The sequence below is a fragment of the Aristolochia californica genome, unplaced genomic scaffold, assembly GCF_029961685.1.
Source record: "Aristolochia californica isolate CCGP_79_NKW_82.1479 unplaced genomic scaffold, dmAriCali1.0.hap1 SCAF_14, whole genome shotgun sequence".
In the NCBI taxonomy this organism is placed as follows: domain Eukaryota; kingdom Viridiplantae; phylum Streptophyta; class Magnoliopsida; order Piperales; family Aristolochiaceae; genus Aristolochia; species Aristolochia californica.
The window spans coordinates 5,056,614-5,076,901 of NW_027181815.1; the positions used below are offsets into that span (position 1 = coordinate 5,056,614).

A 20,288-nucleotide genomic window follows, 5' to 3' on the forward strand; every position below is an offset into this window, starting at 1 on the left:
TTGTATCTACAGACAAGGTACTTTCAGTTGAAACCACACAAGGGTCGTCATTATAATGTAGATAAAATTCCTTTTAGCTTGTCGTTGGATGGAAGAAAATAAGGAGGCAAAGGCAATTTAGGACGTTGTTGGCGACATAGTGAGACTCTGTAGCTGAAATTTCGCCATGCTCGGATTCAACGCTGTTTTCGATGGACTTAAAAAGCTTTTAAATGCTTTGTTTCACCTGACCTCAAAGAATGGATTTTTAAATTGATTTGACAGATAGCTCCTTGGAGGGTTGGTTTCTGTCCCTCGCTTTCTCTATCAGTGTGAAAGACACATCGGGGAGAGGAAGAGGTGGTGTTTGTTGAAGTTCTGTGTATTGTCCACTTCGTTCGTCTGTCTCTGAGATATTGATAATGCCTTGTCCTTAAACTTCTATTTATAATAACATAAATAAATAAATAAATTAAATTAAATTATAATTAAACTACTTGTGTTACAGTTACACCCAATCTTTAACTCTACGAGATCTTAGTATCGTATAACTATGGATGTACAATTGTACGAGTTGCTATAGTCCTCGATATATAATAAGCTAATTTGTGAGTTTTATTGTGAATGAAGTTTCGGTTGCATCCCTGTCCCTCGCCACTCGTAGATCCGGTGCGGCAAAATTCAATAACCAAAAGGGTTTCAACTCCAAAGCTGAACTGGCTCAACCCATCACATGACCACGTAATCTGCAGGTTCCGCTTCTGTTCCCGGTTCGGCGACTCCTGATCACGCTCAATGGGAATCATCAAAGATGGCGCTGTTTCCGGCCTTCTGCCCGAAGTTACGGCCTTCGCCGTTCATTACCCTGGTTATCCTTCTTCCACTTCTCGTGCCCTTGAGACACTCGGAGGCATTGACGACATTGCGCAGGTATGCTTTCGAAAACTCTCCCCTTTGATTTCTTGGGGAACTATATTACTAAATTCACGAAATTATGTGCTCGAGAACTCAATGGGCTCCGACAATTTGGTTTGTCTGTTTTTTATTTTTTTATTTTTTATGATTGTACTATATCAAACAACTAGTTCTCGAATTTCAGCCGATTGAATTAACAGATTTTGATGCTCAATAACCGAACTTTTGTTCTTTGATAATACAAGTGGGCTTAATTTGAACTAGTCTTCCTCTCGACTTGTGGTTTCTTAGTTCCTTGTACTCGTACCTGTATTTTTTCCAGGCACGCAGTTCTCGGCCAAGCTCTTTGGAGCTTCGTTTTCGCCCCGAAGATCCTTACTCTCATCCTGCTTTTGGGGAACTCCGTTCTTGTACAAGCTTACTGCTCAAAATTTCTAAAACGAAAACCAATGGTGAACAAACTTCAACGAGTTCTGAGGATTTCGACAAGTCACAATCAAACACCCAATTAGAAAGTGAGGTAGGTCGTCCTACTGTTAGCATGATTGCAGAGAAGTGCGAGGACGAATCACCAGTTCAAGTGTCTGCTGATATTGTCGCTAGAATATCTGAAGCCTATCATTTCGATGGTCAGTTGACATGGGAAAACTCTGTCAGTTAAATAATGATGGTAGAATTGCTTTTTTTTATCTTTTTTTAATGTTCTTCCAGGTTGAAAAGGTTTTTCTTCTTTAATTGGTAACTTGTGTGTGGTTCTCCAGAAGCTTATATTGGTACAAGTGGGCAGAGTTGTTTTCATTAGAGAATTATTTATTTTCAGACATACAATTGAGCTAAATTTGTTTGGACAGATACCTTAGAGAATTTTGTGTCCCAATTTCCTAAAACATGTTTGGCCTACCTTTATCTTAACTTCACCTTTTGCTATCATCTGATTGGCAGGGATGGTGGACTACCAATATGTTCCTGCAGTTCATGCTGAGGAAGCTAGAAGGAAGAGACATTGGGCTGAAGTTGAACCAAACTTTGGTATGACCTTTTTTTGAAAAAAAAATATATTGTTATGGAATACACGATGACAAATGGCAAATGTGGAGCCCTTTTAGAATCTGAGGCTGCTGCTTAACTTTTCTCATTTGGATCCATTTTTGTGTACATATTCCAATGTGTTTTATTGGTTGCAGAGAAAGTTGGTCTCATCGATATTGATCAGGACAGTATTATGTTATTGGTACCTCCATTTTTCACTCTCAAGGACATCCCAGAGAATTTAGTGTAAGATATCTAGCGTATAATAACAATTTGATGCCTTGGGCATGTTTCCAACTGAGAAAATTTGAATCTGAAAAATCATTTTTCTCATTGCGTTTTAATTTTCTTGATCTTATTTATGTTTGAACTTTCAGTTTGAGGCCATCTGCTACCATGCATGCAAAACAGAAACTTGAGGGTGTTGTGCAACATCATTGGGAGGTAAAGTTCATGTCAAGTGTCAAATAGAGCAAAAGCAATTATTATGTCTGGGTGTTTCTGCATCTTGAGTAGATAAAGTTTGTAGAACTTTCTCAAATTTCAGTTTCACTGATAGCACAGATGAAAAATACAATTTCAGAAAAGTTTTAAAAGCCATCTCCTTTTTTTTTTTTTGGAATGGAACTATTTCTAAATATGACTGGCATACTAAATCCATGATAAAAAAAATCTATACTCTCTAGCCACCAGTTTGACTGGCACATCTATCTTTGACTTTCTTCTTGCCCTTAAGGCTAAACCTTAAAAAAAACTTGTTGATGATTAGTAAGGGCTATCAAGTGCTTCACAGATCTGATGCTTAAGTTGATACTGGCCTTAAATTATGTATTTTCACTTGTTCTCTTATCTCTGTCAGCATGTGTGCAGCCGCAAGCAAAACAGTGGTTGCTTTTGTAACTTGAGTGGGAAAGGCTTGATGAAGATAAGGAGTTTTTCCAGGAAGAGGCAGTGTCCCTTTTTTTCTTTTTTCTTTTTAATCACTTAGGATGACTATCATGCTTGATTCTCTTCCCTTATTAATGATGCTCACCTCATACTGCACCTTGTAAAAGTTGATTTACAAATGTTTGCTTTTTGAGTGTTTCTGGTGCAACAAAATCTTTGGGAAAACTTGAGATATTCTGATGGAGCAAAACTGAAAATACACTGTCATTACTTGTAACTCTTTGAATGGAGGATTGGAAGCTCCACATTACAACCATGTCCAATACACAGATGGCAGTTATATTCTTCTAACCATGACATTTATTCTATGTCTCATGTTTTGTGAAATAGACTTCTTTAGGTTTGTTGTTTTTGTGGAATATCACACTTGGGTGAGCCAATGGGTATGCAGATCAGCTAGCCAGAGGGTGCTTCCTGGCATCTACTTGTTGTCGGGAGCTCCCTTCTTCTGTAACGTCAGGGCTAGGTTTCCTCCTTGTTTTCTAGCAAAAATCCATATATCATTTAGAAATGTGTATATATATGCCATTTCAAACTCTTTAATCATGGTTTTTTTAAAGTCATTGAAGGTACTTGGATTACCCCTGTAGACATGCTTGTACAGGTTTAAGAAGCATGCTCAACTATCGCTGATACCTCTCAAGTGACTTATAGATTTTGTCCTAGGTTAATTTTGTCATGTCTCCTCCTAGCTATGTAGATTCTTTTCCAAAAGAAAAAAAAAGAAACTATTGCATGCATCATCTTGTATTGAAGGGCAACATTGTAACAGGGACCAGTCATGGTACTGCTGGTCTGTCCAGTCCAACCAGGTTCATTGATCAGTTGCTATGTTATAATGTCATAGGATACATTAAACAAAAAAATTATTTCGTGTTTGTGTAATACAATCTAAGCGTGTCACTTTTATACTTTCAAGTTACAAAATCAGAATGTAACAATAAGTAAAGTTTGTCTAATGGAATCAAACTGGTCCATGAGGGTAGGTTAGTGCTTAAAAGGTTTGACTAGTCAACTTTGTCTGTTTTACTATAAAACAGGTTTTTAATATTTATAAGAATTGAAAAGGCCTAGTTTCCAATGCTATTAGATTTGACTAGTTGTTGCACTCCACTTCTTCCGACACAGTGTGAAGATCATTTTGTCCATGTACACAGATGCTGCTTGTGCTCTACTTACCAATTCTGGCTGTGACATCTGCACTGATTGTTTTAAGTTTTGCTTAAATGAAACAGTGATTGTTCCTTTATTGGTTCACTTTTACAAGCACATATAATTGCAAATTCAATGTGTGACTCATTGGATATTCTTAAGTGATTGTTCCTTTATTGGTTCACTTTTACAAGCACATATAATTGCAAATTCAATGTGTGACTCATTGGATATTCTTATTTGTTGCTTTATTTGTTTTGCAGATGGATATTGAGCCATGCCTTGCCATCAACTTTGATATAAAAGATATCCTAATTCTTAGTTACTCTAGTCAGCCTCTTTCATTTTCAAAGTCTTTTATTTTTTATTAAAATTGGGATCTTAGTTGATGATATGCCTTAAATTAGGGGAAAGAATTGATAGTTTGAGTTGGCACCAATTTTTATTTTTTTGTCTGGCTTAAAATACATAAAGATTCCCAAGACAGTTAATTGGGAGAACCACATTCCACAAGGTTCAGCTCAATGGGAGTTGCAAATGGTTGTTTCAAAACTTTTTGATGAAAGACCAATATGGCCCAGACGTTCAGTGCAGGAGCGCTTGGTCAGTGATGGCTTGAGAGCCAGTCATGATCTATTGAAGAGGTTTTCCCCTCATCTCCTAAGTCTTTATTTATTGTAATTTCTTCCAATTTCATCAATTTACCTGAATGTTAAAATGAAAAATGGGCTCAATTGCTGAAAAATGTAAATTGCCAAAAATTTACTTCTTCATGTTAATATACCTTGCCAATTCATCTACTCGGTTATTTTTGGGTGTGTCTATAAACTGTAGTCTGTGTTGAGCTCAGATGTGTTGTATCCTTCTTACAATTTGATCGATAATCTTCTCTTTGTACATCTATTTGGTGGTTTTTTTTCCCCTGTAACAAGAAGGGTTCTGTTGAAGTGTTAGGTTAAATCTGAATCTGCAAACTTGAGGTCTTTATTGGTTTTACAGGCTTCTATTCAGAGCTGCATACTACTTCTCAAAGGGTCCTTTTGGTAACTTTTGGATCAGAAAAGGATATGATCCTCGGAAGGATTCTGAATCTCGTATGTAAGATCTCTGCTTCTCCTTCTGTTTAATTGTCACTGAAATTTTTCAGGATGGTTCATTGGCTTACTGTGCCAAACTATAGAGTTTTTCTCTTCTCATTTTTCTCTTCACAGATCTAAGTGTTGATAGTATATATCTGGCCAATAAGTTGTAATCACTAAGAAACCCCTTATTCAGCAATGGATTTTTAGATCCTGTGATTAGTTTTGTTCCTTGATTCTGTTATAAAATCTTAACTGAAACCAAGTGAGAGATTTTTTAATTTTTTTGTCTGGAATCAACATTGGACTAATGAAACTCATTAATAAGTTTATTATTTTTTGTCCAACCCTGTTATGGTAACTACATATTCATATTCTCTGGTGGTATTCCTTGGTACACCAATCTTTGGACAACACTGTTTTCACATTATATTAGTATGTGGATTTCTTTCTCTTCTTTCCCTGTCAACAATCTTCTGTTGAGAAATGTATGACTGCCGCTAAATTCTTTTGTTAACCAGGAATGTGAAAGCTGAGAATCTTGCTCGTAGCACAGTTTCTTGATAACTTCTTTCTCTCAATTGATCTTTTAGCTAGGGAGGAAAGGTCTTCCGTAGATTCCCCAAACTTTGATTGTTCTACTTGGTTTTATCTAGTTAAATGTTAAAAGCCTTCCAAAATCTTATTTTGAAAAACTCATTAGTATTTTAAAGGAACACTTAAACTTCAACAAATTGTCCAACAAACAAGGCTTTTTTTTTTCTTTAATGACAAGATACTATTTAATAAGAAACTAATAAGGTATACGTTTGAGAGAATTCATTCCCCTTCACTGTATGCAATTGAAACCAAATTTAATGAAATAAACTGAACCCCTTCTTCTTGTCAGCTCCCTATTTTTGTTATTTTTGGTGTCAATCTGATGCAGGACAGTTTATTAATCAATCATGTAACTGAAGATAAATACAGAGCAGTACCATAAATTCCAGGTTTTAAGTAGAATAAGCAACTGATTAGAAAATGAAGGCAAAGATGGACTCTGCATCTCAAGATGGAAACGACACCAACCAGGACTTGGCAGGGAATTTATAAAAATTATCAACCTTCTGAATTGCTTAAACTTGTACATGGTTAAGTTCTACTATTTGGTTTCCAACATATATCTCAGACTCTTTCGATATGTGTTCTGTGTTGGTGAGGCACCTAAAATTCATTGTGTATTTATGCTGATATCTAATCCATATCTGTGTCTGCAAGACCTTATATTCTCAGAAATTGGCTTTGCAGATACCAAAGGGTTGAATTTCGAATCCCACCTCAACTGCGGAAGTCTGGAGATACAGTGGTCTCAGAAGAGTGAGTTATTTCGGTTGCCCTAGTTTTCTCTTTATATTTTGGGGTGCCGCTATTAGGGTTTGATCGAGGATCCTGTGTTGTGGGAGAGAAAGTTTATTTCTTTTGTAAACTACTTCATCATCATAGTAAATTATTGCAGTGGCAGAAGATAGGACGTAGTCTCACCTTGAGGCGAACTTGTATAAATCTTGTGTTTTTCGTGTTTGATTATTTTTTCTTCTGCCATTATTATTACTCTCGTTAGTATTGAATTAGGGCGTCTAATTCCTAATAATTTATTGATGGTTAGTGTTTAGCTTGTACAACTGAGAAGACTTAGCATGCTAACTACTTTTGTCAATTTACATAAAATTTATAAATAAATGGATCTGAAGGAAATTTATACGATTTTCTATTTTTGTTCTACTAGCTTGAAAATGGGGCTGTTCATTTATGTTTGAGCTGGTCTTGGGTCTGCTAACCAACTCTTTGACTGCATGTAGTAGATTGAGTTTTAGAGCAATGGGGCCTGATCTTATTGTCTTGATAAATTCTTGATGGTTAAAAGTCCTTCCCTTCTTTGACCCATATGGATACTCTTATTATTTGTGCTGGTCATGGAAGGCGCTTTTATGTGAAGAAATAGGCCAACATCTGTCTGTAATTAAAGATCCTTAGCTTATTAGTTGAAAAAGGCTTCCTAATTTCAGCAAGTTAGTTTGGGGGGAATAGTTCAAGTTCAACAAAATAAATCTAATTGCTTGTTTTTTCATTTTTTACTTATTAAATGTTATAATAACCTCAAGAGGCTTGTGGTATTGTTTTGGAAAGGTAAACCTCATGAAAGACTTCTTGATTTTGAGCCTAAAAAGTTTAGATTTCATGATGTATGCCGGATCAAGGATTGGTCTGATAGTGTTCGTATGAAGTGGAAATACAGATAACCAATCTACTAAGGTCATCTTAATATGATCTGGTTTGATCTGTACATACCTCTTTTGGCTTCTCTTGACATTTCTTGAATTTTTTTTACTTTTATTGTCAAAATTTTCTTTTATCCAGAATTTTATTTTGGTTCTTGGTTTTTTACCGATAAAAGAATGAATACAATCTAGAAAGATTATAAGTATAGTGCTTAATTTGAAATCCATCTGTGCATAAGTTGTACAACACCATATTCTATGTGTCCACTTTTGTTTTATAGCTGCCCATGGCTTCTTGCTCCATTTGCCTCAATTTTTTCTTTCCTTTTTTTCTTTTTAATAGGTTGAAGCATTCATGGAAAGAAATATGCGAGTTTCGCGCATTTCCTTCAAAGAGTTTTAGTTCCTTGCAACTTTTTGAACTTGCTGATGATTATATTCAACAAGAAATCAGGGGACCTGTAGAGCAGAGTACTTGTACGGTAAGTTATTTGTTTGCAGGTTTTGGTCTATGATGAAAACCCTTTTTTCTGGTTTTAAAATGCAGGAAGCATAATGTGTAATTGAGTATAAATCAAATTTGTTTGCTCTGATGCCACATGGGAAAAAGTCAGTAAAGGAGAGAAAAGTGTCCGTGGATAAAAAGTCCCTCAATCTGTAATTATACGTGTTATTTGTGGGAGAATAGTCTAGCATTGGTTTAGGCTTAAAGAGATTTATGCTTATTAGTTGGAAAGAGAGCTTCTAACATCAACTGATTATGTTGGAAGAAACGGGGCCAATTTTAACATGGTTAAATGGTATTGGAGCCAACACCAACCCATGTTTGTGCTCCATGTAACTTCTATGTGTTCTCTCTATGACCCAGTGTCTATGCCCTCCATGTCTTGATCCAAGTTTTCTGTGCCCTATACACGTTGGGGAATGTTGGTTGGTAAACGACCCACTAGTCTATAGCTAGACATGCTCCACATCTTAGGTAGTTGTCTAAAGTGATAGTTGTTGTGTTTAGGTGAATACATCCATACTGGTTTGAGTGTGAAGTGATCCTATGCTTTTTAGTTGTAACTTTGTTCTAGTCTTTTTGGAGGCACTGATCCAAGTTCAATAAAAAGAACTTGAAGTGAGAAGATGAAAATTTGCTACTACTCTTTAATTGCTGAATGCGCTTAAAAATAATATATATTACATTTTACATATGATTAAAAGTTATTTCTGTGAATTATGTTAATGGACCAAAGTAGTTAAAAAACTGGAAGGCCAGCCGAGCTAAAGAGTTCACAGATAAACAGAAAGGGTTCATGCAGCTGACTGGCACGTTGCAGAGATAAGGCCCTAAATACATGATAATCTATGATGATGGTATCTGTTATATTTTCATTGCAAACAGAATGAGAAATTGGATATCGGCTTTAATTTATCCCAGACTGAGTCTCAATGTTTTTATGACAGTAGTATAAAATACTGACCGAATATTCCAATCTCCAGATACAAACGGGATGGTTTTCCAAAGCCCGTTTTCACTGCTTGAAGCTACAGGTCAGTGTGAGATATCTTTCAATATTTCCTAGAATGGGTGCTGCTGACATATTAAAAGCTGCATCTAATAGTTTTGAAAAGTCAAAAAGGCTTCGAGTTCTTACAAGAGATTCAAGACATGAAGATCGAGAGCATCAACATATTAGTAAAGGTTTGATACTTTCTTTACCAAAAGGAAAAAAATTCTAACTTAGGTGGAAAAAGAACCCTAGATGCAGATCTCGTTTCCTATTGCTATGGCTCCAATGGTGCCTGTAGATAAAGTATAGACGTTCTATTTGGTTCCTTAGACGCATACTTTTTACTTTAGAGACTGCTGGGCAATCATCCAGATCGCTGGTTATCAGATCCAATGACATGGAAAGCATGTGCAATGATGACAACAACAATGGCGAAGAAGAAAATGATCATGAAGTTGAGTATGAAGAAGAAGAAGAAGAAGAGAAAGAATACAATGAGTTTGGGTTATCCAATATGGTAAGTTGACTGCTAGTTATGTTGTTGCTATGGTAGTTCATTATGTCTCTTGATGCTTAAACTACTTTTTCTTCTTGTAGGGTGCTGGTGACATTGATTTCCCTCTGGAGGATGGTTCTTGTATCCTTGATAAGATCTGTGCGAGTCTTATTTGTTGGTTTACTATTTCTAATTTGATGAAAGATAATGTGCTCCCTGTTGGAATCATTTGGTCAAATTTTGTATGGCTTTTTTTCAGAAACTTTAGAATTTATCTACATTTTGCTTGAAGCTATTACACTGACTCTTCTTGTTGTACAGTCCCCATGTGAATGTTAGCTAGTCTACTTGCATTGTCAACTAATTGGATGACTTGTTTAGATGTTTCCTATATTAAACAGATCCAGTTGGAGAAAACTTTCCAAACAACTACTTGCAGGAAATTCTGGGAGGCCTTTCCTTTACCAAAGACAACAATGAAACTGGTGTCGGGTTTCATGAAGCTGAAATGAGTGATGGAGAGTATCAGATTTATGAGCAAGAGAGCGAGGATGAGGATGACTATGGTGACAATTATGGAGGCCTCTAATGCCTAGCCCAAGCGAATGGACCGCTGTTAAATATGATGGTTGCAATAGGCGATTGCACAGCCTAGGGGCAAAATGGCTGGTTTTACTGCATCTTATTCCTGAAATTTTTGGTCATGTTTGCAATTTGGCTGGCGCAAATTGATGTCACTGAAAAGTAGTGGTCCGCAAGTTGTAGGAGATGTCTGTAAGCATTACAATGAAATGAATTACCTCAGAACTGTCTCAAACTATTTAAAATAGAATTCCAAGCATTTGAAAACATCCTTATGTGAAATCCATCAATTAGAGACTAACAATTATGGATGCATCGGACAAACTACATCTAGAAAATAATTGACTCAGTCAATCTCAATGACTACAGCTAACTTCACAAGAAAGAATTTCTTTCTGGAACATCTAGAGATCACACATAGAAACTGCCATTCACAAATCTATCCACCCTCATGTCTTGCCTCCTTTGAAAATATTAATATACAACCCCTTTCTCCAAGCATAGATCACCTAGCTCTACTGTAACTGTTGGTGATATGGCAGATACTAAATGCTTAATCAAATTCTTTAAGAATCCGCAATCTCTTTCCCTAGTTTTCTTACCTAAGTGTATGCACAAACACAACTCAACTCTCAGTTAGCCCCATGGTCCGTCATGCGGAACTATGCCCAGCCTTGGTGACATTACAGATTCAACAACGTTGGGAGGGTTTGTCTGATTGATTTCTATTAAAATACAAGTCTAGGGGTATTTTGGTTATTTATTATATTTTTCACATTACATTTTTCTCTTAAAGTATAGTTATTGGATAAAAAATGTCTTATTTTATCTCTAGTTAAATTTTTATTCAATTTAGACATGTATTTTAGGAGAGATGTAATTTTGAGCATTGAGGAGCATTTTTGTCTTTTGTAAAATTTCACTAACATCCTTATTATAAAGAAGTTGGAAGACCTTTCTGGATGGCATTCCGCAAAGCTGCCTCTCTTCATGAACTCTTTTTGCTCTTCTATTTTCTCCCCAAATCATATATTTTTCATGATATCAAAGCTGAAACACTTGTCTTGGGCAAGTTTCTTTCGGTTTTTTGGATATTCTCTCTATTTTTAGCAATCTTTTTTAAGGTTTTTCACTGATTTTTACAGTAGTAGGGGTAAAAATTTTATTTATCCCTTTTTTTTTGCTTATCTTAACCTATTGGTTGATGATTATTGTTTTTATTTGATTTATTGTTGGGATTTAAAAGTGTTTGATGGTCCTAATTTGAAGAAATTTCTCAAATTACCTGTGTCATCAACCCAATGCTCGAGTCATCATCTATATAGCCTGCATCATCCTGGTTTCTTATAATTAGGTCATTCTTTAATAGATTTATGGTCTCAATTGCTAGAATTTATCACTATTGGTTTTAAATTGAGTAAATTGGGAGCTGAATTGCCCTAATTAAATTCATTGTGGGGCCCACTTGACTATGCAAGCATAGAAATTTGGATAAAATGTTTCTCTTTGGTTAATTGACACTCTAGTGTATTGAATTATGGTATTTGGTGATATTTAATGGTTGATTCTAGAACATGGGTTATTTTCTAGAAGATTGTTGAGAGCTCAAATGTGAAATTCTCTTGGTCTATTCAAATAAATACGCTTCGATTGAATGGATCGAATTATGTAAACTGATTTAAATCAATTTTGATGTATTTGAGGGCAAGAAGAATGACAATATATATAATCGATGATCCTTTGGTGCCTGTTATTGAATATTGGGTGGTAGAAGATAATTTAGTAATGATCTGGTTGATCAATAGTATGGAATCCAAATTTAGTGATCAGATTTTGAGTTGCAGTACTACTAAGGCAATGTACCTTGACTTTCATTTTATCTCAAGAAAGTAATTTTTCAAGGATCTATGAGTCATATGTGAAATTCTTTAATATGAAGCTTGGAGGTAGAATAGTGATAAATTATTTCACTTAGATAAGGAGAGTACTACAAGAGAATAATACATTCTATCATTTTATTACGAATGTTGAAGATATTTGTAAAAAAAAAATCAAATTCAAGTAGCCCGGTTTTTGGATGATTTGGGGCATGAGTATGATGCTATTAGAGCTAACTGTTGGTTAATGAGGATGTGACCACCCTTGAGCAAACCTTTAATAGAATTATTCGAGTTGAATGTGCAGTTGTAAATAAAAATGAGTTAGGTGGAGCTTTAACCTACAACCTTCTACTAGTAAGTTTGATAATCAGTTTCATTGTGGTAATAATAGAGATAGAGGTCACTCTTATACTACACATGGCTGAAATGATCAGGGGGGATCAAAAATGTATTTATTGTGGTAAGACTAATCATATTTCTAAAAAATGATGAAAATTTTTTGGTAAACCTACCCAATTAAAACAAAGAGGAAGATAAATGGTTACAAAGAGAAAGAAAAGTTGAGGAGAACCAGCAAAGTAAGATACAAGTAAAGAAGAGGGAACATAATCTTCCTGTTAATCGAGTGAGAGGTAGGTGTAACAGTGAAGTCACTCATCTCATAGAGTGAATTCATTGTCGCTCGGTTTTTCAATTGAACGCGTAATTCACTTTCGCTTCCTGCGTACTTAACATTTTTGGGGTCACTTTCCCAACTACAGCAGAGTAACGGCCTAATATATGATATTACGGATGTCATCAAGTCGACCGGTTAGCTAATCGTGTGACAAAGTTGAGTTTTATAACATTGGTCCGCGTTCCCCACCGAACCGAACACCCAAAAACTGAAAATCGTCGTTTTACTGACTTGAGTCACTCAATCGCAGACTGAAAACCCAAGCTACGCGTGATGGTCTCGAAAGCTTCGAAAACCGCCTGGGACGAGAATCTCTCTCACCGACTTGGCCTCCATCCTAGGGCTTTTTCCCCCCCTCTCTGAGCATCCGATTCATTAGGGAAAACTCCCGACTTTTCACTCTTCTGCTTATATACCCTCGTTCTTACTCGCCTTCCTAGACCCGGCCAACATCTCTATGAAAACCCTAACCTCTGATTATGATTTACTCTACATCTTTTCTCTTTCGCTCCATCCATTTCACCGAAATTTAGGTTTTCTCTATCGTGTCTCTTCCTAAATTCTCCGTATATCAGTATCCGCTTCCTTTGAACTTTATTTCTGGCTCGGGAGCTTGATCCCTCGGATTTGTATTAGGTTTTCTCTTTCTCCATGGACGACGCCCTGCCTGGCTCGTCCATCGCTAGGCGCCTCGCCTCCTGTGACAAGCACGTTAGAGACAAAGCTATTCGCTCTCTAGGCAAATGGTTCGCGTCACATCCGGACGTCAGGAACGAGGAGCTTCTCTGGATCTGGAAGGGGCTCTTCTACTGCGTTTGGCATGCCGACAAACAGCCCGTACAGGTTGAACTCATCAATCGCCTTGCTTCGTTCGTAGTTACTCTTGATACTTCCATGTCCATCCGTTATTTCGAGGTCTTTCTCTCCACACTACGTCGCGAGTGGAGCGGGATCGATTTCCTAAGGTTAGATAAGTTCTATCTATTGATTAGAAGGTTTTTGAGTCATTCCTTTCTTTTATTGAAGAAAAAATCTTGGGATTTTGAACTCTCAAATAAATATGCGGAGATTTTGGCAGACAGTACTCTTTTGGTAGTAGATAAATATCCAGCGCAGGGTGTCAACTATCACATTTCTGAAATTTTCTTGGAAGAGCTCAAGAGTTTTCTGCCTGTTCCAGTGGAAATCGTAGATATACTGATCAAACCTTTTCTCTCTGTTATGGAGAAGTTGCCAGATAAAGTTTTGTTGAATAAGATCAAATCGAATATGTTCAATTGTTTGCTTGAGAATGGCAGGATACTTGTGAATCAGAAAAAGAGGGGAGATTCTGATTCTCAAGATGAAGTTCCAAACTTTGGCTGTATAGCATTGAAGATGGGGTTCGCTAAGAAGTTTTTTGATCTGGCTTCTTCTGCTGGTACTCTTCAGGGAAATAGAAAACTTCTGTTTTCGTTGCATGAGGACTTTCTTAAGCTGGAGAAGGATTTTGAGAAGTTAGGAATTGAGGTAAAAGAGCTAGCTGCAGAAGACGCTGCTGATCCTGATATATTGTCCAACCAAGTTGAGTTGTCTCTGGAGAATGGTAATACTTTGGCAGTTAAGGCTTCAAAGAAGAACAAAAAGAGAAAGAAGGTGCCAAAAGGTGTTAGGGATTTGGTTTTAGACGAAAAGCTTGTTAATGGTTTACCTGCTGAGTCTTCTGAGCAAGTTGGGCTGACAATGGAGGATGGTAATGATTTGGTTGAAGAGTCATCAAAGAAGAGGAAGAAGGTGAAAAATGCATCTAATGGAATGAGTAGAAGATCTAAGTCTAAAAAGAATGGGTTGTCTAGTTCTGCCACTGGTGAAGAATCATTGCTTAAAAAGGAAAGTGAGAAAGTTAATAATGGTGATGAATCAAATGATTCTTTGACTGACTGTGGAAATCCTATCACTTTGGATGAATCTGTTATTTCAAATTTACAGAAGCAGTTTGAAAAGGCTGCAGCAGAGGCTGGAATGGATATGGATGCAATTATGTGTCCTATGCCTACTGTTCTAGTGAATAGTACCACATCAAAGAAGAGGAAAAAAGCCAAAGGGATGGATGGGATGGATGCAAAGCAGGTTTCTTTTCAGCGATCTGGTGATGAGGTTGAAGCTGGAAATGGGTTGGGAAAGAGTGGGGATAAGAGTTCCAGGAAGGTTAGATTTGCGATGAAAAATAACCTTGTATGGAAGCCCCATAATCCTCTACCTCCTCAGAGTTTGAGATTACCTCCATCGGCCACTCCCAGAGGTAGTGCACTCAAGAAGGGGATACCACCAGGTCCTATCAATGAGACCCCAGCAGTGAAGAAAAAAGTGAAGCAAAAGGTCAGTTCTGTGAAGAAGGGGCTGAAAACCCCAAAAAGTGTTTCTGCATCTATCAAGCGGCTTAGAAAATTGCAAACTCTTTCTGTGTAGACAAGTTGAAAGAGAACATAATTTTCACATGCTCTAGATTTCAGTTGTGTGGATTGCACTTTCTACTTATTGCAGATCATTTCTTCTGCGGATGGTGTTATTTATTTTGTAAGCCACATTTCTGAGCAAATTGTATTGGTTATATGCTGGTTCAAGAAAATATCTGTCATTCACTCTTGAAAAATTATTCTTCTAAAAATACATGATACATCAGGTTATTTAGTTTGCAAAATTCTGGCATTTCAATGTGCATAATTGAATTGTTAAAAAAAAAAATCATTCTTGTAGTTCTTTAACACTTACCTTAGTTGATCAGTGGGAGCTGTTGTTCTACATTGCTAATTTTTTAATTTTTCTATTATTTTATGGTCTTGAACATTGCTGATTTTCCATGCGAAACATTTCCTTCTTCTTACTTTTGAGTGTTTTTTATTGAATCTTTGGAAAAATGTTGCTTTGGTCTTATATTTTTAACAACGGCTCTTTGGTATAATGTCGCAATATTGCACTGGATTCAAAATACAGGATCTATGACTTGAACTGTCGTATCAGATGCTTGAAATTTTAATAGTTTCAGTTTTGTGTTTTATAGTGATTGAAAGCTTTTAGTTTCTTAGCATATGCTTTGAGTCCCTTTGTTAGAATACTGGATCGAGGTATTTTGGTCATTTGACAATCTCATATAGGTCTCATCAAGTTACAGCAAGCTAGACTACGTATCAGGACCTTTTATTTCAACTTCATTGGAGTTCTGTCTTGTATTTATGGAGTTATAAGTAATTTTCTCATGAAGGGCATAACTGTCCTTCCATGTAATTTCACTCAAGTCAATGAGATAAAGAGGGCTGTGCTTTCGAGCCTTCACTCAATGCAGCATCGACAGCTGCTTCTCCCCCTTCTTTGTCTCTTCGTTTTTCTCTTTTCTTCCTCTTTAATCCTCTCTCAACTTTACACCCTTTATGACCCAATTGTCTATTATGTAATAAAATCCAAAATCTATGATCATTCTGTTGCTTTGGACTTTAGCAGAGTAGCAGGCTACTATATTGTAGTTTTGAAAAAAAATGTGTGATTATTCTGTTTTCATTCATCTTCATGTTGGCTGTTTACCAATATTTTTTAATAACCTATATATTAGGAGGGAAATTAGCAATTGTACATAATGATGCTAGAGGGCCTGCAGGTTTCTTTTGGAAGTTACGAAATACGGTGTGATGCAAAAAGCATTGCAGGTTTCTTGTGGAATAGACACCCTTCTTATTGTAAACGGGAAGAGTGGGTGGAAACAAGCTAAAAATTGGCAGATGAGATTCATACCTTTGTTTTTCTTTTTTACTGTAAACGGGAAGAGTAACAAGCTTGCACACGGAATTCCGGGAACAAATGTTCCTACCTTTTTCTACGTAGCCCTGTTTATATCATTTCATGTGTTGCTTCTCGTTTGACATTTAGTGGATTTCATTCGTCTGTTGTGTGTTCCGAGTGGGTAGGAACCATTTTTCAGGTCAGTGTCTTTAAAAGGCTTATGAGATGAGGTTTAAGACTTTACCTGTAGTTTGGTTTAGGTTCTTAGAATGTGAGGCTTACGCTTCAGGATTATGTACTACATCAGCATGATACTACTTATAGATGCAAGTTGATATGTGTTGGTTGTACTTGTGAAATCCTTATCACTAAACACAACAAAACTCTTACGGGGTTGGGGTTGGGTTTCTCGAACCCAAATTTGAATTCCAAAAAACGTGTAACTTTCAAATCTCATTCTGACCAGATCACTGTTTTTGCAATCCTGAATCATCTCTATAAGCTTGATTTAAACTCGATCCATTTCCATTTCTTTCTTGTAAACAGGGTTTCTTCACAGATTGGTTCCCAGTAAATGTGTCGAATGGGGTTTTTTCTCACCCCATGTGGTGAAATCTGAGCTGATGCCCACCCCTCACCTTGATCCCCAAGACCCTACGTGGGTCACTACGTTATAAAAGGTATTTCAAGGGGGGGGATATTTCTCGACGGTCAGATGATACTATTCATATGTGCTGGTTGCTCACAATATCGTTAAAAGCAACGTTTTTTCAAAACAACCAGTTGTTGAAACTTCTCTAAATCCTCAAAGCTTCAGATAATACTGTTATATTTGTTACTAAAATATTTTAAAAAGAGCATTAGGTTTTATTTAGTTTTGGTGTTAGACAATTTGGAACTCTAATTTATAATGAAAATTTAATATTATTTAACAAATGATTTGTATTTATGAATTTTCTCCCTTGCTATACAAGTACTTTGTCCTTAAAACACAGTAAATTTATATCCTAAAAATAATTAATATATTTAGCTAATCATTTATACCATATTATATATTGAAATTTAAAGCAAGAATGTAGCAGAAGATTTCTTCTCTAAACGTTGTTTGATTTCTGACATGGATTTTGACCCATACATTGACTTCTATTTTGATTTTTGAGTGTTAACCTTGTCCTTAATGCCTACAAGCTCTGGTTCTCCCCGACTTCTTTCTGATCAGTCAAAATGGTGGATTCCTTTGTCTTCCTTCCTACATTTGCCATGCTTCTATTACTGCAGGCAAACTCTAATTCTAATTTGATGTTACTAGTAACTTTTAGAATGGGCCTTGAACCCACATAGTATCAGAATTTTCATTGCAAGTTTTGAAGTTAAACTCCAGGGGGAGTGTTGAAGAATTGTCTCAACTTTCTTGGGAATGAAGTTTCACACAAAGTCTTATTTAAAGCTGTTTCAGTGTTTAATTTTATTAAAACTTATCTATGTGTTTGATTTTGGGTATAACGAGTAGTTTAATTGTAATCAATTCTACTTGTTCTCTCTATTTATACTCATTGTACTCGGTAATAATCAAGTAAAGTATAATTATTTCTTTGGGTTATTAGTTTAATGCAACTACCATGATTGCAATCCAAACACTGTTTGGCGTTCTAAATTCCCTAATACATGTCATTGAGAGCGGGTAGGCAGTCAAATTATCAACAAAACTCATATAAAAACAGGGCATGTATTAGCCAAGTTGTGAAAGCAATCTAACGATTTGTGCCCTGCTTTGTATGAACGATGTTGTATTCTAACAGTAACCGGAAATTAGTTTTTTTTTTTTTAAATAAAGATTAAGAAAACAAGTCACCAGTCATTAGTTCAGTGAAAGAGATCACTGGAACCCAAAAATTCTCTGATTTGTCTTGTTCAATTTTATTGCTGGTAAAATTTGACAGAAGCAAAATGAATAAAAAATCTGACTGAATAAATTGGACTAAACCCCCCAATGCGAAACAATCGAAAATGACAGAATTGTTGTATACATCTACAGATGCCGATGGCAGATGATGTGATGTCCCTTCTCTTTAAGATAGCCGGCACTCAGGAGGAAGACCTTGTGGAAAGCGCTTGGTGTCAGTGCAGTAGTTATAGATCATGTAGTTTTCTTGCACCCATTTCAGCTTGCTTTGGTTCGTCTCGTCCAGTTCTTCCATCAACCAGGAACTTTTTGGATCGCAAGAAGAGGCCCCTGAAGACCTGACGCAAGCATTGGCATTGAAGTTTCTGTAGGAGGCGGTGAAGGGTGCGTTACTCCAATCTGTTTTCACGCGCCCACCCTGTGTCGCCCAGTCGTCTGCGTTCCACAAGCTGGAGTAAATCCTCATGGGTTGGTTCTTGGGGAATGGGACGCCAATCGACTCTGCGTTTTTGAATTCCCTGATGGGAGTTCCATCGACTGAGAAGCTGTTGCAGAGAAGCAAAAGAATATAAGAATAAATGCCAGAAATTTAAGGTTAATGTGACTAAGTAATGATAAAGAAATTGGAAGACGGCTTACATGATGCGCTGGGCGTTCCACAAGATAGAGTAAGTATGGAAGTCTTCGGTGGGATTGAACCAGAGATGGAACTGCTGCTCCCTGTTTCCCTTGCCTTGCCCAAACACATTGGTGTGGAGGGTGTAAGGTTGCCCACTTTGATTGCCCAGGAATTCGAAATCAATTTCATCCCATGTTGATCCTTTGGACGAAAGCTGCCACATTGGGACGGGTATCATAAGACTTCAGGATTATTCCAACTTCAAATGACATTTTTATCGGGAAAATACTGGCTGAAGCGAAAGAAAGAGAAAAAGGCAAGCACTTACATAGTAGGCGGTCACAGTGCCTGCAGAATTGCCAGGGACAAGCTTCAACTGCATATCAATCTTCCCGAAGAGATACTCATTCTTGGACTGAAACCCGGAGCCAGAGGCCTTGTCGAGAGACAGGTTAAGCAATTCTCCGTTGTTTAGTATCTTTCCTCTGCCATCTCCCCAGGTGATGTCGAAGTCAGAGTAGAGATTGCCAGCAGAGGCAGCCATCAAAGAGCCGGCAAATACCAAAACCAGTAAAAGACTAGAGGCATTCGAGGAAGGGGTAGCCATGACTGATGGGGAAAGAGAGGAGTGCTGAAGATGATGCGGAATTGGATACCTGATGAAAATATTTCATGAAGAGTTCCTTATATACAAGAGGCAGGAGTACCAGTTCATCGCGCTTTTCTGTACTGCGCGTCTTAGTTGGCGACAGGTTTTAATTTTTCTGACTTTGAGCTGGCGACAGATTGTAAGTGTTCTTCCGATTGCCGAAGTAATTGATGGATACCGACTCCACGCGCAGGACGAAAGGACCTGGCTCTTTCTTTGGCTGGCCACCGTCTCAGCACCCCTGCCTGCAAATTTAGGCCAAACGTCCAGACCAGAGTTGTTGAAATTTTCAACAGTGCTTTTACAAACACGGGGTGGCATCTATACAATCATGCTCCAGCTCGGCTCGGAGTGTTTGATTCAGTTTATCTAGATCTCAAATCGAGTAGGAGATCTGGCTAGTTTAAGTTAACAAGCTGAGTTCGACCGGACTTCGCGAGCCGACTCGTTAGTTTAACGAGTGGCCCGGGAACTTGAGTCCGAACCTGCCTATGTTTGAGCTGGGCTAATTTAAATATTTTGAACTCGAGTTCAAGCCGAGTTTGGCCTCGAGCCTAAAATTGTAATCAAACTTGAGCTCGAGCCGAGTTCGAGTTCCAACCTACATTTAAAACTTTGTATAATTTACATATCAAATAAATTGTATATAAAATTATGCATGACACTTAAAATTAGGCATAAACTCTTTATATTAACCTTGTATAAAATTATCTATACACTGTGTATAAAATTATTCATAAAAACTAAATAATTATAATACACTTTATTCAATAATCAAACACAAATATTCATTTAAAAAATAACACTAGTTTTGTCCATTTGTACTCAATCAGATCGTTCTGATTCAAGAACTTAAAAACTAGATCATCAA

At 36.9% G+C, this 20,288-nt stretch overlaps 3 protein-coding genes across 5 annotated transcripts; 2 read left to right on the forward strand and 1 right to left on the reverse strand.

Moving 5' to 3' along the window:
• The first annotated feature begins 627 nt into the window (after positions 1–627).
• LOC137950619 (uncharacterized) lies at positions 628–10,211 on the forward strand. Of its 3 annotated transcripts, none has more exons than XM_068797185.1 (14): positions 628–909; positions 1,217–1,523; positions 1,837–1,923; positions 2,079–2,169; positions 2,301–2,367; positions 4,287–4,329; positions 4,496–4,667; positions 5,023–5,121; positions 6,390–6,458; positions 7,704–7,842; positions 8,849–9,050; positions 9,210–9,376; positions 9,457–9,496; positions 9,757–10,211. In XM_068797185.1, the coding sequence occupies exons 1-14, from the start codon at positions 775–777 to the stop codon at positions 9,942–9,944; spliced, it is 1,806 nt and encodes a 601-aa protein (XP_068653286.1). In that variant the 5' UTR covers positions 628–774; the 3' UTR covers positions 9,945–10,211. The 3 variants fall into 3 exon arrangements, with proteins under 3 accessions (XP_068653286.1, XP_068653287.1, XP_068653288.1); XM_068797186.1 differs by having other exon boundaries at positions 9,232–9,376; XM_068797187.1 differs by having other exon boundaries at positions 9,247–9,376.
• A 2,512-nt stretch (positions 10,212–12,723) lies between these two features.
• LOC137950829 (uncharacterized) lies at positions 12,724–15,101 on the forward strand. The gene has a single exon (XM_068797457.1). The coding sequence runs from the start codon at positions 13,145–13,147 to the stop codon at positions 14,939–14,941; it is 1,797 nt and encodes a 598-aa protein (XP_068653558.1). The 5' UTR covers positions 12,724–13,144; the 3' UTR covers positions 14,942–15,101.
• A 3,064-nt stretch (positions 15,102–18,165) lies between these two features.
• Positions 18,166–19,398, reverse strand: LOC137949489 (probable xyloglucan endotransglucosylase/hydrolase protein 23). Its single transcript, XM_068795534.1, has 3 exons — positions 19,097–19,398; positions 18,789–18,982; positions 18,166–18,694 (listed from the first exon to the last, which is right to left on the reverse strand). The coding sequence occupies exons 1-3, from the start codon at positions 19,373–19,375 to the stop codon at positions 18,316–18,318; spliced, it is 852 nt and encodes a 283-aa protein (XP_068651635.1). The 5' UTR covers positions 19,376–19,398; the 3' UTR covers positions 18,166–18,315.
• Between the last annotated feature and the right edge of the window lie 890 nt (positions 19,399–20,288).

Excerpts from the sequence above, each read along its gene's own strand:
- LOC137950619 (XM_068797185.1), top strand. The coding sequence starts at position 775 with ATGGGAATCATCAAAGATGGCGCTGTTTCCGGCCTTCTGCCCGAAGTT. Across the intron at positions 2,368-4,286 it reads TTGTGCAACATCATTGGGAG|ATGGATATTGAGCCATGCCT; the intron begins GTAAAGTTCATG and ends TTTGTTTTGCAG. Across the intron at positions 9,497-9,756 it reads CCCTCTGGAGGATGGTTCTT|ATCCAGTTGGAGAAAACTTT; the intron begins GTATCCTTGATA and ends TATATTAAACAG.
- LOC137950829 (XM_068797457.1), top strand. The coding sequence starts at position 13,145 with ATGGACGACGCCCTGCCTGGCTCGTCCATCGCTAGGCGCCTCGCCTCC.
- LOC137949489 (XM_068795534.1), bottom strand. The coding sequence starts at position 19,375 with ATGGCTACCCCTTCCTCGAATGCCTCTAGTCTTTTACTGGTTTTGGTA. Across the intron at positions 18,983-19,096 it reads GCACTGTGACCGCCTACTAT|CTTTCGTCCAAAGGATCAAC; the intron begins GTAAGTGCTTGC and ends CCAATGTGGCAG. Across the intron at positions 18,695-18,788 it reads TGGAACGCCCAGCGCATCAT|CTTCTCAGTCGATGGAACTC; the intron begins GTAAGCCGTCTT and ends TCTCTGCAACAG.